The sequence below is a fragment of the Argentina silus genome (assembly GCF_951799395.1).
Source record: "Argentina silus genome assembly, chromosome: 8".
Taxonomy (NCBI): domain Eukaryota; kingdom Metazoa; phylum Chordata; class Actinopteri; order Argentiniformes; family Argentinidae; genus Argentina; species Argentina silus.
In genome coordinates, this window is record NC_139662.1 from 3,771,218 (window position 1) to 3,785,985 (window position 14,768).

Consider the following 14,768-nt stretch of genomic DNA (forward strand, 5'->3'; position numbering starts at 1 on the left):
ATGGTCTCATATTGTTAACTCCTTACTTGGCTGCCAAATATATGTAGCCATCAATCTCTCAGCTAACAGCACTCTTCAGCCTACTTCTGATACTATACCCTCATAACATTACACACAAAAAATGTTATTAAAACCTGGATATCCTGCATTGATGTGGAGAGAAACCAGATCTTGTGGAGACCATCAAGCTCATCAATAGATTTCCTATTTTCTGGGAGAACAACAACAATCCCACTGTGAACAGCAATGTTGTAAACAGAGAGCCTGACTGATTATCAGCATCAGAGTATGTTCTGAATCCATAAGGAGGGGGAAATCCAGACATATCAGGAAAGAAGATATCAGAGATAACTTAAAAATGAACAGCTTTGGACCAGGCTGTGATCTTGGCTAACAGGCCAGTAACACCCCCCCCCCCCCCCCCCCAGAGTGGATCTCAGCTTGAAACAAAACCACCATTCTGCAAACCACAGGAATAACTGTGGCTTAATCACCAATATTTTGGACTTCTTATTGATACATATAAGAGTCAACCATTAACCAGGCTCAAATTATCATCATAAATGTATTTCATGAATTTAAATAATGTATAAAGGAACAGCCCAATTCAGGACATTGATTCTGAATGCACGTAGAATCAGAATTAGCCATTTCATGAAATTCAGTGCAACAGCAAACTGTAGCACTCCAACCTGTTTGCTTCACAATCAATGCATAAACAGACATTTTAATTAACCCTTCAGTCATTCTTGCAAACGTAAGCACACAAGAAAAAAAAAACAGATGTCTCATTGAGTGTTAGTGATATTTGTATATGTACATGACATATATGCATGTTCTTTTCTTCTTAGTGCATATGTTCCTTGCAGACCAACATATATTCTTTAAAATCAAAAGGTAGAGGGCCTTTACAGGGCCCAGTGTCCCACCTCTCCCCAGCAGAGATGAAAGGAAATAGCCTCCATATAAATCACAATGACTTAAATTCTGCAAGGAATTTGCTAGAGGCCTAAATGAGATTTTCCTTTTCAATCACTCTGAAAGTTCACACTTCTTAAGATGTTTTTTTTTTTTTGCCCATTTTCCTGTATGTCCCCAGTCTCCATTTCATTATTGTCATTTCAAACGCCTTTCTTTGGACATGTCCCAGGCAGGAGAGGTGGCTACCATTAAGGTTGTTGCTTTTATATGTAATTCTTTTCTTTTTTCGTTTTTTAAAATGTTTTTATATATATATACACACACATATATATATATATAAAATCATGTATATATATTCATACACATTTTTTTCATTCATATCAAGTTTTACTTTGGCGATACTGGGGGAATATTCTGCTCTTTGCCAGTGTGTCTGGGGCCTCCTTGGGGGGAGCTGCGTCGAGCTGGAGCAGGGCCACGCCTCTGTTCACGGAACTTGAGGCCCCCAGTCCCTTGCCTGGAGGGTCCGTTGTTGCGGTAGTACCCCTGGGAGTCACGTGGTGGTCGGCTCTCTTTGCACTCCCAGCCCCCCGCTTTCTCCTGGGCCTTCTCCTGCCTGTCACCGGGGCTGCTGCTGGAGCCCGGCTCTTCCACCTTGTTGACGCGCAGCTCACGCAGCGGTTGTGTTGCCGCGCTGCTAGAGGAGGCCGGGGCAGGGGCCGGAGGAGGGGGGTCCTTGGGTGGTCGCTGGCACACCTCTGCATAACTAAGCTTGCGGGGCTCCTGGGGAGCAATGACAAGACAACATTGAAAGAAGAGTAATAATGGATAAGGAATGATGCGGGTATAATAGATGGAGGATAGACACCAAGTTACAAAATAGAAATTCTTAAAGTTAGAGGTAAATCAAGAATGTGTCACTGTATGAAAACAGTCATCTGTAAACAACTAGATTAGATCAAGGATCCATGGTGTCTTACCAGCACAGGTGTGGGGGTGGTGGGCACTGGTGTGCTCGGGGTGGCTGGTGTGGACACTGTGCTGGGTTGAGGCTTGGGACCAGGCACAGGCTGTGTGGGTGGCGGTGGGTTGGCCGCAGTAGGAGCAGGGGTTGTTGGTGTCACTTTGGGAACAGGGGGCTCTGCCCTCTCCACCTTCTTCTCCTGATGGGTTACACTGTGTAAAAAGAAAACAATGTGTTTTGCAGAAGACGACAATGTGTTTTGCAAGGGTTCAAAATTACTGAGACACCTAATTTATCATTGAATTGTACTCGTCCATGGCTTCACACTAAGCTTTTCCCCTGATGGCACTAGTGCCACCAACTTCTTCATTTTGTGGCACCAGCACAATTCGGTCGCACCAAAATGTTGTCACGCAATAGAAAAAATGTGTAGGCAAATCATCTTAGAAATTAACTTGCCATAGCATTCAGAGACAACTTATGCTGTGTGTGTGTGCTAAATATTCCTATTCTCATTACAATGGTCTTACTATTTACAAACACATACAGAAATGCATTACATGCTACATCGCCTATTCTTTGATATATATACATACAGTAGATCAGCAGTTTCTGAAATACTCAGACCTGCCCGTCTGGCACCAACAACCATGCCACGTTCAAAATCACTTAAATCACCTTTCTTCCCCATTCTGATGCTCGGTTTGAACTTCAGCAGGTCATCTTGACCATGTCTACATGCCTAAATGCATTGAGTTGCTGCCATGTGATTGGCTGATTAGATATTTGCATTAACAAGCAGTTGGACAGGTGTACCTAATTAAGTGGCCGGTGAGTGTATGTGTGTGTATATATTATATATATATAAATAATCATGACATCACAATTGCATGCGGGTGAAGGGACTTCCAGTCAGCATGCATAAATAACAGTATAGGCCAAGACAAGTCATATAGATATCAATTGGACAGAACATTTTAAATTAGGCTTTTAAACAACTATCCATACAGTTTAGGATTGTCTACAAATTAATTAATTAATTATATTTTAGTAGTCCATAGGTTCATTACCTGGGGGCAGGGGGTACGAGGGGGTGTGCAGCAGGTCTGCCTGCAGAATGAGCAGGACTAGAGACAGCCACTGCCTCCTCTGGGACTGGGCCTGCACTCACAGTGGTTTCCTTGTTGGCTTGTTCCGTTGTCTGCAGAGTGGGTGGGTGGGTAGGAGGACACAAGTGTTTAAAGAATGAGAAGGGGCTGAAAAAGGGTCAATCTACAAAAATGAGGTGATCAGTTTTGTGTTGACGTGCAACAATGGGACGATCGGCCTTACCTTGTCCCTGTTCAAACCGCGCACCACGTCTGACATCCGGTTCTCCAGCACCGGCTCTCCCTGCGTACTGACCACACAGCCGGGCAGTGGGGGGAAGTTGGTGGCGGCTAGGTCAAACTTGGGGGGTGGCACCTTGACCTCTGCAAGAGGTACAGGCCTCTGTTGAAGAACCAACGAGACAAGTCAAGACAAGGTCGATGGTCTGATCCAAAAAGGCTACAGTATGTAGTAGAGTGGAATATGTACCGAAATCCGTTCATCCTCTCGCCTCCTACGTGTGCCTCTGTATGTACTCCTCCTGTAACAAGACAGGGGAGATATTTTGGGACAATGCAGACAAGCACTCGGCGCTGCCTACCCTGTACATCCCTTCTCAGAACCCTCAGATCTCATAATCATAACGCTCATTGGGACAGAAGTGGAGGGTCATAGTTTAGGGGAGAGGAAAAGAGGTAGGAGGGGAAGAAGAGGTATAGAAAGAGAAAGGGTGGGGGAGAGGAGAAGACCCAGAGCCATTCACTCCACAGACTGTATTCCCTCTATGCGCATCAAGATCTCATCATCGGGTCTGACATGACCGAGAAGAATTCCCACATGCACATATAATTGTACCCAAGTCTCATTTCTTTTCAGAGATAATTCTGTTAACATCAGCAGCTCTTACCTTCCGCGTCCGGCCATGCTTCCATCATCATTTGGGTCTGAGGAGAGGTGGGGGAAGGCCGAGTTCAGGTCAGTGGGGGCCTGCACAGGGCCAGTGGTGCTGGGGGGCTGGGGGCTGCACAGGCCAGTCAGACTCTCCAAGGGGACAGGGGCCACAGATGCAGGGGCGCCTTCACTTGCCCTCACCTGAGGCTTCACGTGGTTCCTGTTGGAGGAGAGAGGACATGAGGACCAGATATCCAGAATGTAGCCGTTTCAGGGCTTCTGGGTTAGAGTGGCAACACTTGACACCACTAGAACTTTGCTGAACAAATAAAAGAAAGAAATAGCATGCAGTGCCTTCATCAAATAAAAGGGCCTGCATGCAAAAAAGATGTACAAAGGACACTTCTTTCTTTATTCCTGTGTAATGGTTTGTCAAAGCAGCAGACATTAGACTTAAATGAAAGTATCATCTGCCCCTGTACATGGTTATGAGGTCCAAGAATGTTGCGTAGCCGTCTTGTTGATGCTGGTAGATAAATCCACTGGAGCTAATTGCTCATTAAATCATTAAGAAGAATGGTCATAATGCCCTGTCTGTAACTATTAGTGCTAGTCTCATAACAAGCCTAGCTTTAAATAACATCTTAATGAATAATGGATTGAATCTTAATGGAAAATGTTATTGGGTTACTTTTCCATACACAACAGTGATATATATTTCAGCTGCTCTTCATTACTCCTTCAATTAATTTGCCTGGTTTGCCCACCCATGCCTCAGACCTTCAGATCTCATAATCTTAGCGCTCATTGGGACAGGTGTGGAGGTTCATGTCTTTAGTGGGAAATTATAGGGTGAGCAAAAGGAGGAGGAACAGAAATCAGAGAGAGAGCGAGAGAGCACAAAACCCATTCACTCTACAGCCTGCATTCCCTCTATGTGCATCAATGATCTCATCATTAGAAATGTGCTTATAGAACACCACATTTTCCTGGGAGAGGACTCCCAGACCCTCCTTCCAAATTATGATAATGAACATTTGGCCCAATGATTATAGATTTAGCTGAAACAAGTCGATATTGGGGGCATGCATAACAAAATGCATTTGGGGAGGAGCGCATAACCAGCCCACTGATGAACATTTCTTTCAGGTTTCAAAAGCCAGGACAATCTACCATTTAGCCTTATCTGATTCATCATCACCAAATGTAAATCAGCATACCCAGGGAACAGTGGAGGAAAATAAAATCTGATGACTGGCTCATCGTAATGGATGGAATGAGGAATGGTATGAAACACGTGTTTGATTCCATTCCTCATTCCATGTATTACAATGAGCCCATTCTCCAATTTCTACCTCCACCAGCCTCCCCTTCCAGGAAATATGGGACAAAAGGCTCTAAAACAAAGGATTACTTGGCTAAAGATCTTGAGATGCAGCCACTTCCCGGAAGTGGTGAAGCCTCAACTCTCCGTCCAAGAGAGCGACACATTTTACACACAAACAAACAATCTTGTGCAAGTTATTTGACTCTAAATCATTTCTCTAAGAAATGACAACATATTACTGATGATTGCATTTTTGATAGTGTATTTCTTGCGTTTTACTTCAATGTTTAATATCATTACTGTTTGATATCATTCTCTTCTAAAATAAATATGCATAGATAGATAAATATTTTTTAAATATGAGACAAAGACTTCGGTAATAATTGCAAACACACAATATGCCTGTGAGAACATTTTTCGAATCATATCTTCAGACCACTGATTTCACATACAGAGGAATTAATGCAGCAACTCTTCCAGGGAAGACTTTCACACTTGCATCTGGAAAACAGTGCATAGTTCAAGCACACCCCTCTCCTGCTGGCAGGGGAACGGTATAAATGCATTTGCTCAACTTGGTTCTGAATGTCACGACACCGAGTGGTAAAAACAGACCCGCTTGGTTCTCAAAGACTCCTGAACAGGGAGCCGAAACTCTGAAAACGACATACCCGGTGGTGTAAAAGATCACCACTGCCCCAAGACTCTGAAGCTCGCCTATGTCAGGCTGAGCTAAGACGGACAACAAAGACCACCACGAGTGGGGCAAAACTGACTTTATGCTGCTCCATCACTACAGCCTGCTCTCTATCCCAGAGACACATCCCAAAGAGGGGTGCCTTGGACTCCTGGTATCTGATCCTCCCACGTTGTCCAAGTCTTACCACTCCAAATGCGTAAATATATCGACAACAATCTCTTCCTTCCTTGCTTGACATTGCATATGTTCTTTCAGATCATTACAATTAAGATTGCTGATTCCTTCATGTTTGACATCATGCTTATTAATCGTGCATTTCATTGCATACATGTATCTTGTGTTTCTTAGCAGAGTTAATAACCAGGTGTTGTGTTTCTCTTGTCTTGACAAATGATGGCTCTAAGAACAATTAAAGAACTTACTAAGATATTTCATAGTCATCAAACACCCTTCAGACAGCCAGGCATAAGTGTTAACTCCTTTATATCTATTTTATTAAACTAGGTTCTCTTTTTCCCATAACTTAGATAATGGGTGGTACACCTAAGCAATATGATCTGTACTTACAATACATATGCAATACATATTCCTTTCACTTCCTTTCTCAATTTAAACCACCTTGCAAACTTGAAGTAATTCTCAGTTCCATTCTCCAAGTCAACAGATTTAACCAAATAAACCTTTATCACTTAAATGTTTTGCTGCCCAAATTTAAACCCCTGTAGCAGTCTTTTCCATGCATTGATCACATGAAACAGATGTCACAGGAACTCCCCCTCGTTTCGTAGATGAGGCATATTTCTTTGGTAATATGGGTACATTATCAAAGAAATCTGTGATGAAACATTGGATAAATGTGAACAGAAATGGGATAAATGATTAGGCGGGACGAGGGGAAGCGGTTAAATGTCAACTTAAAGGAGGGATGGGTCACTGTATGGAAGCCATGTTAGATGTTTACAGTGCTTCCGAGACAATAGCTCACATAACAGCCTCTTAAACTGTGCATGTAAGCAGACCTTTATGTTTGCCAAATGACTTTAAATCCTGGATCCATATCAAAAATATACCTTGACGTTGACAAAATAGTACATGAACAACAAATCTGGCTTTCCAGTTATGGATTTAGTCATTTGGCGTTGGTAAGTATGTAGTATGGTAAGTGTGTAGTATGGGTAGCGATGAAGCTGATTGTATATAATGGTTGTACCTGAAGGCATTTATTACATTCTTTCTTGAATAGAGGGGGACACTGTGGGGACAGTAAGAAAACATGGGGTGAGGAAATTTAACACCTGGGAGTGGTCAAAATGGTTAACATATTTTGATACAAAATTCATAGGGGAATGCATAATGTGTGTGTGTGTGTGTGTGTGTAACAATATGCCATTAACCCAGCAAAACACAGAACAATGGTACAAAGTCAACAACATCACTATGGCTTAACCATTTACCCCACTCACAAACTGGCAATCATAAATCCAAAACATATTCACTGCATAGAAACAAAAAAAAAGAGCATTCAGCATGACATACCGGTTCCTGTTGAAGGGGCGACTGATATTGAGGGAGTTGGAGCTAGTTTTGTAGTGTCCAGGAGAGCTAAATCCGTTGACAAAGCCACTGTTGGGAAATGGTGCCTGTAGAGGTGGGGGCAAGAGTGCACAGTCAAGACGTTTGTATACCTTTTCTGCAAAGGCCTGGTGTCATTTGTCATATGATATCTGATCAGTGCCCCCACTGGATAGAGTGTGTTGTGCCTCACCAGAGGAGTTTCGAAGTAAGGTGTTGGAGAGGGTGTCCAGGTAGGGGGAACGATGCCATAGACAGGGTACTGCTGCTGGGGGTAAACGTGCTGCATGTAGAGTGGAGAGTTGTACTGGGACTGTGTCTGGGACTGCTGGGCATACATGCTGTTGTCCATGCTACGGTAGCCATTCTTAGCAAAGAACGTGTTGATGGCTTTTATCCTTGCCTGGAAACCAGAAAGATAAAACATTTAAAAAGATAACATTTTGGCAGGTGATAATTTAACAAACTTTCATGGAGTCTGAAGCGCTTTTTCAAAGAGAAAAAAAATAATAATTCGACCAGAGGATATGCCACTCACCATGATTGGTTTTCCCTGAAATGTTTTCACTTCCTCTCTCAAGTATCGGTACGCCTGAAAGTAGAGAAATCACGGATATAAGACATGCCGTAGCTACATTGGACTAAATGGCCTGTGAGATTCCAAGCAGTGCCCCTCGTCAATATAATTAGGGTTGAGAAACTCATAGCTATCATTTTCTGCAAACATAACAATGAGTATGACGATTTGAACACATTGTAATCTTTGGTCTGAGTACTGTATCAGCCCATCACAGAGGGCCTTCAACCTCACCTGTTGAGCATCTGTGTCTGATTGGAATGTGATGTACCAGTTGTTGTTGTGCGCAAACTCAACACTTATCACTTTTGGACAGTTGTCATTTTTAAAGAGGGCCTCCACTTCCTGAAGAAAAAAGAAAAAATCGGAGTCATCTGTGGTGAAGAATTCTTCTTTTTTTTTTTGTCATCGCCCTTTGAGTGACTATAATCATGACAGTATGACAAATGTGTAGTACAACAGTGAGGTATGGGGTCAAACATTACATTGGGTTTCCCCTATTCCTGTGTAGTTACTCAACATACTGTCACACAATACTTTGTATTAGTATAGTAATTTGAGCAGGTTGTGTTACTACCCAAGTGGAATAAAAATTGTTCCTCATTCCTAACTTGTATAATAACACAACACATAGTCCATGTAATTAACATGTGACATAAAATGTTGCATTAGAGTAATTAATAGCAATTCTTATACAATAAGAGGTATTTCAGGTAAGCGTTACAGCGGCATTGGTTTTAACAGGAGAGCCATGTTTGTCCTACCTCCACAGGTGTTGTTTCAGGAACCTCCCTCAAGATGATGATGCAACGCTTGTGATTAGGACGCACTTTCTCCCCCTTCTCATCCACTTGTACCATTGGAGAGGCTGAAGGCAAACAAGAATAAATGTCAGCGGGACCACAAAATAGTATAATTCATCCAAGCTAGAAATTCTATGTAAAATAAAATTAGGCAATATCTCTGCAGACATCTTTGATCAAAGGCTTAGTGCTTATGGTGCATTCAGCTTGAAGTCTAAAAGGGGGAAAAAAGCTTTTTACATCTCAACACATCCAGGATGAGGTCCATGTCAGTAGTAAGGACCTTGATGCCCTCCATGCTAGCGATGGTCCAGACGGGGACAAACTGGTCACTGTCCATCTGAGACATCAGGTACAGGTCCTTGGACAGGTTCTCCCTACAGTGCACACACAATCATAGGAAGTCAGAGAGGAAACCATCAAACTCCCATAGCCATCAGCCGTTCATTTTCATCCTAAAAAAGGGGTTCAACATTTGCCTGGTGACCCATGCTTGAAACACTCCGCCAACTATCGTTATTCTCTGCAAATTCAACTCGCGATTTGGTTTCATTCCTGAGGTTTTCCCGAATGGAAATCCATTCGTGCCAATCAGTATCCTTTCAGAGATGTTAACCCACATGTGGATCTACCATGCAACAGTGAAGTGTGATGTAATCACAATCAACCTCCAAGACGGCAGATACAGACTGAATTATATGGAGCGAACAAAAATTGGTCGCCAGGCAACTTCAACCTTACACTGAGAAGAGTTTGAAAGCTTGGGAAATAAGCGGTCCATTAGCACACTACTAATCTTGAATCGTTTGGCTGACACTTACCTAGAGAAGTAGAACTCCAGCTCTTTCTTGAGGGACTCGCGGAGGTTCTCGGAAGAGATGGGTTGCTCCTCTGTCAGCTTTGACTCCACTGCAAACCAATACATTCTACAGTCAGTCATTGAACTGCATGACGAGATCAGACAGCAAGAATGTATATCGTATCAGGCTGTAATTTGCCTGTTATTTTGGTGTCAAAAACAATGTGGTTGTGTCATGTGACCGACTAACCAGAGGTCCCTGTTGAGGACTCAGCAGGGGGAAAGCTCAGGTCTGGGGGATCCAAGCCATTCACAGCAATCTCAGCTGTCGCTGAGGAGCTGCTGTCCTCCAGGGTTGTGAACCCAACAGTATATGGTTTGCACCCAGAGGAGGGATCCGTATAACCTGAGAGTGCGCCATTTAGTGTTAATGAATCACTTAATATAATGACTGTATGATAACGCAGCACTTTGGTATCAAATCTGATAACGAATTTGATTTCAGAATGTGTGGCACTGATGTTAAATCTGCTCTCCCTTACCCTCAGTGATGTCAGATTGAGACCACTGGGAGCCTTCAGTGCTGTCAGCAGGACCCTCACTGGGAGCCACCGGGATCTCCTGCCACACCTTGGCATTAGGGTTCAGACCGGCCCCCTTGGAGGTGACCTTCAACAACAGAGGTGGAAAATACACTTTACAGGTGATCTGAAAAAGTAACATTTCTCCTCTTGGTATCAAATACAGTGTCTACTGCCTGCCCATCTCAAAAAGGGAATCACTCTCAACATAACACCAATATGGTGCTAGAGAATGGTAGAGCTGCCATCCCATGTCTAGGCTAGGCCTAGCCACTCTCCCTTCCTTATCTCCCATCCATTTCCGAATGAAAACTAAAAGGAATAATACCAGCCTCCTTGATTTCCTTTTTTTGCAGGATTTCACGAACAGAAACATTTTACTGAAATAAATCGATCTTTGATACAAACGTACCAATCGTGTATGTAAAGTGTTACATTTGTTTGAACAATGGCGACAGCATGAACATTTCATCGCTAGTCCAACATATCAGTATACATCGAAAGTATGCAATTTGAAAGCAATTAGAAATTCTGGGTCAATTCACGCATTGTATGCTAGCTATAGACTTGTTCTGGTCTGTGTCAGGTAAAAACAAGCCTGCCAACACATGGGCAGTGTTCCAAAATGCATTCTTGCACTCTATCTAGAGCATATCTGTATCTGGTATACGCTCTAGATAGCGCGTAAGAACACAGCCATAGCCTTTCGTCGCATGCCGCACATTGGTGTGTTCACCGATCTGTAATCAGACAAAGATGCGCTTACCTCAAGAAACAAAAGCATTTCAATGACGCTTTTTGTTGTCAAATGTATGACACCAATTGTCTTTAACGAGCAAATGAAAAGTAGATTTTAAGTTCCTTGTTGTTGAAACTGCCGTCAACTAAATAGTTAGTCGAAAGTTAAACACACGCTTCTTCTCTCCGCCTACATCCTTGGAAGTCGGGCACGTGCCTTAACTTTGAGAGAGCGCTCTTCCGCACGCTTACCGCCAACCCAAACCTGGTATCGCTGTTGGAGGAGCGCATTGTCAATCTACCACGCAACAGGGTCTGCCCACAGGGCTCGTATTCTGCCCTCAGTCAGAGCCCCATTTCTGAGGATACTTGAGGCTACTGTCTATCGCTGTTCCTTTCTACGTTTTCGATTGAGAATTCGGAGCAACAGATTCCACGCGTTTTGAGGTTTGGCAGTAATCCAACTACCTACCATAAAGTAAGCAACACCATAAATAGATTATATTCTAGCTGACAATAATGGAATGCGGATATGATCAACTAATTTATCAGGCATACCGACGATTATACTTATAGTTTATGTACTGCCATCTATTTGTACCATTACTAGGCTTACAAGTTGGGCCTGGTATAGATGTGAAATGATTGTATGTGTGTGAGCCAACATGCTAAAGGTGGAGTTCTAAAAGGCACATACTGGTAATCAAACATGAAATGTGTATGAAATATCTGCAGTGTTCAGGGAACACATTTCCATTAGAGAAAAAATATACCCACTTTAAAAAATAATAACTTTAAAAAATATACATACTAACTTTACTGTCAAACGAACAAAGAATCAATAAATGTTCAGGTGTACTTCTTTTGAATTGCACTTTCATACAACACTTGATATGCAGTATCTAAAAGAATGACAGAAGACAAACATAACTTTTTAGAATCATTTGAAGCTATTCGCTAGTTTTTGTTAAAGTCTGACTCTGAACAATGGAGCAGAATTTAGGAGTTATGATAAGGTGAAGCAGTTGTGCTCATTGAAGCATATACAGTGCATTCGGAAAGTATTCAGACCCCTTCACTTTTTCCACATTTTGTTATATTACAGACTTATTCCAAAATGGATTCAATTCATTTTTCCCCTCATCAATCTACACACAATACCCCATAACAACAAAATCAAAATAAGTTTAGAAATATTTGCTAATTTATTAAAAATAAAAAAAGTGAAATCACATTTACATAAGTATTCAGACCCTTTACTCAGCCTCAAGTCTTCTTGAGTATGACACTACAAGCTTGGCACACCTGTATTTGGGGAGTTTCTCCCATTCTTCTCTGCAGGTCCTCTCAAGCTCTGTCAGGTTGGATGGGGAGCGTCGCTGCACAAGCCATTTTCAGGTCTCTCCAGAGATGTTTGATTGGGTTCAAGTCCGGGCTCTGGCTGGGCCACTCAAGGACATTCTGAGACTTGTCCCGAAGCCACTCCTGTGTTGTCTTGGCTGCGTGGTTAGGGTCGTTGTCCTGTTGGAAGGTGAACCTTCGCCCCAGTCTGAGGTCCCGAGCACTCTGGAGCAGGTTTTCATCAAGGATCTCTCTGTACTTTGTTCTGTTCATCTTTCCCTCGATCCTGACTCGTCTCCCAGTCCCTGCCGCTGAAAAACATCCCCACAGCATGATGCCGCCACCACCATGCTTCACCGTAGGGATGGTAATGGTTGTCTCTGCAGTTGATGGTGGAGTGCTGCAGAGATGCACCTGAGCTCAAGTTCAAGTGTCAAAGGGTCTAAATACTTATGTAAATGTGATTTCAGTTTTTTATTTTTAATAAATTAGCAAACATTTCTAAAAACCTGTTTTCGCTTTGTCATTATGGGGTATTGTGTGTAGATTGATGAGGAAACAAATTAATTGAATCCATTAGAGAATAAGGCTGTAACATAACACAATGTGGAAAAAGTGAAGGGGTCTGAATACTTTCCAGATGCACTGTACACTACTACAAGAACAAATCTACATTTTATAAATTAAAACTATAGATGAGCTGCACAATTAGTGCACCTTGCAAAACAACTAGAGCAATGGGAATCGTTTTGACCACAATCCCAAAAACAACGCACCATCGCATAACTGCCACCCACACCATGTTTGGGGGTCGTTTACAGACCACCTGGTACAGAAAGATCCACCCTATTCTCAAAACGCAGAACAGCCGTCAAATACATCGTCAACACAGTGGTTTCCAAACCATTGAATTATCGTGGGTAAACATCAAACTATCAGTCAAAGTGAAGGACAGGTAGTTTATATGGTCTCTCTGGCCTGAGTAACGTTCGCTGTGCAAATCGAATGAGGCTGCTACCTGGCTGTACAGTGCAGTAGCTCAGCGCTACAGTCAGCTGATATTGACTTCGCTGCATAGGCCGGGTACTTTTTGCAACGCATGTTACCTACTTAGCAGTGCCTGGCGATTACGCTAATGCTAACGTTGATTTGGTGAATAGTCGAAGCATGATTTGCCTGATGGCTGCAAACTTTGCCATCGTCCATGATCCCCATGTCCCATCAACAGTCGACTAAATGATCTGCAATTCGTGTCATTACTTATAGCAAATGATTACTCAGCAAACTGCTAAATTACCTAGCTAGCTAATTAAATGGCTGCCGCTGCCGAAGTAGCTGGCTGGACTGACGTTTGTTAGCTAAGCTTGTGTGAATATAATGTCGTTAGCTGTGCACCACCATTCAGACCTAATCCTCGGTAACATAAGACAACTAAATGATAAGACAAAAACATCTCAGGAATTGCTTTTCTATGAGCTATACACAAATATAAATGTCATTCAATCGGCCAACGAAACATATGTTCGCTATAAATAACCTCAAGCAAGTTTGACGTGAATCGGTTTGGTTACAAGTAGAAAACAGGGTAACTCACTACACTGGTACTACTGACAGTTATTTGGAAAATATATTAGTCTCTCAACAAGTAAAAAGACATGATGACCCTATTAGGGAAGGGCATAGGCCATTGCAGGCGACGAGTCATGGTGAGTAGGATAGGAATGGGACTAGGAACGAGGTGGGGATGGGGTGTTTTGTAGCTAGCTAGCAATGAGGCCGCAACTCACCATGCCGCCTGACCCTCCCCCGATCCCAAGTGGTGTCTCGTCCTCCCCACGGGTCTTCGATCCCGGATCAGCCTCCTCCTGCAGCAGCGGCGGCTCTCCGCCCTGGTCCGAACTCATCGGCCGCTCCTGGCTCAAGTCTCCCCCGTCGTTTTCACCCGGCCCCCACTTCCCACCTCTCCTCACCAAATACCGGCTGGGTTCAACAATCTCTCCGGTTATCTCCTGCTAGACTTATTTAGCCAACACCACACTGCTAGCTAGCTATAGCCAGGGCTAGCTTATGCTAGCTATCCACTCAGCTAGCTAGCTAACCTGCTAGCTAGGAATCAACGTAGCTATGATGAATCAAACGCGGATGTCAATATATTAGATACGAAAACAATGCCAACGCATGACCCTTGCTATATGACCTTTCACTCTATTGATCTCTTCCCAAATGTTTCAACAAGCGACAAAGCCGTGAGGCGCATTCCGAGCCGGGCGACCGAAGCGGACACTGGGGACACGCACCTTTCCTAAGCAGGCAGACATTAATACGAGCCGCCACCGTACCGACTTACAGTGCGAGTTCTGGATGCCCTTTGAGACTTTCATGACATTTCCGTATCCGGTTTAGGCAATGTTGGGGTGTTCATAGAGATAGACTAAGGGCTCGTTTTGCCCTGTTGTAGTACCCTG

The 14,768-nt window shown here is 43.1% G+C and overlaps 1 protein-coding gene across 2 annotated transcripts; it reads right to left on the reverse strand.

The window, feature by feature from the left end:
* Nucleotides 1-1,175: 1,175 nt before the first annotated feature.
* On the reverse strand, nucleotides 1,176-14,629 carry larp4aa (La ribonucleoprotein 4Aa). 2 transcript variants are annotated; one of them, XM_083675048.1, is made up of 17 exons: nucleotides 14,091-14,629; nucleotides 10,186-10,312; nucleotides 9,894-10,049; nucleotides 9,666-9,753; nucleotides 9,085-9,221; nucleotides 8,806-8,909; nucleotides 8,276-8,386; nucleotides 8,003-8,056; nucleotides 7,658-7,867; nucleotides 7,429-7,532; nucleotides 7,103-7,144; nucleotides 3,882-4,085; nucleotides 3,464-3,515; nucleotides 3,218-3,376; nucleotides 2,956-3,086; nucleotides 1,902-2,097; nucleotides 1,176-1,704 (listed from the first exon to the last, which is right to left on the reverse strand). In XM_083675048.1, the coding sequence occupies exons 1-17, from the start codon at nucleotides 14,205-14,207 to the stop codon at nucleotides 1,309-1,311; spliced, it is 2,388 nt and encodes a 795-aa protein (XP_083531174.1). In that variant the 5' UTR covers nucleotides 14,208-14,629; the 3' UTR covers nucleotides 1,176-1,308. The 2 variants fall into 2 exon arrangements, with proteins under 2 accessions (XP_083531174.1, XP_083531175.1); XM_083675049.1 differs by lacking the exon at nucleotides 7,103-7,144.
* Nucleotides 14,630-14,768: the final 139 nt, after the last annotated feature.

Excerpts from the sequence above, each read along its gene's own strand:
- larp4aa (XM_083675048.1), bottom strand. The coding sequence starts at position 14,207 with ATGAGTTCGGACCAGGGCGGAGAGCCGCCGCTGCTGCAGGAGGAGGCT. Across the intron at positions 8,910-9,084 it reads CATCCTGGATGTGTTGAGAT|CCTCTCCAATGGTACAAGTG; the intron begins GTAAAAAGCTTT and ends GTTTGCCTTCAG. Across the intron at positions 3,516-3,881 it reads AGCATGGCCGGACGCGGAAG|GAGGAGTACATACAGAGGCA; the intron begins GTAAGAGCTGCT and ends GTCTTGTTACAG.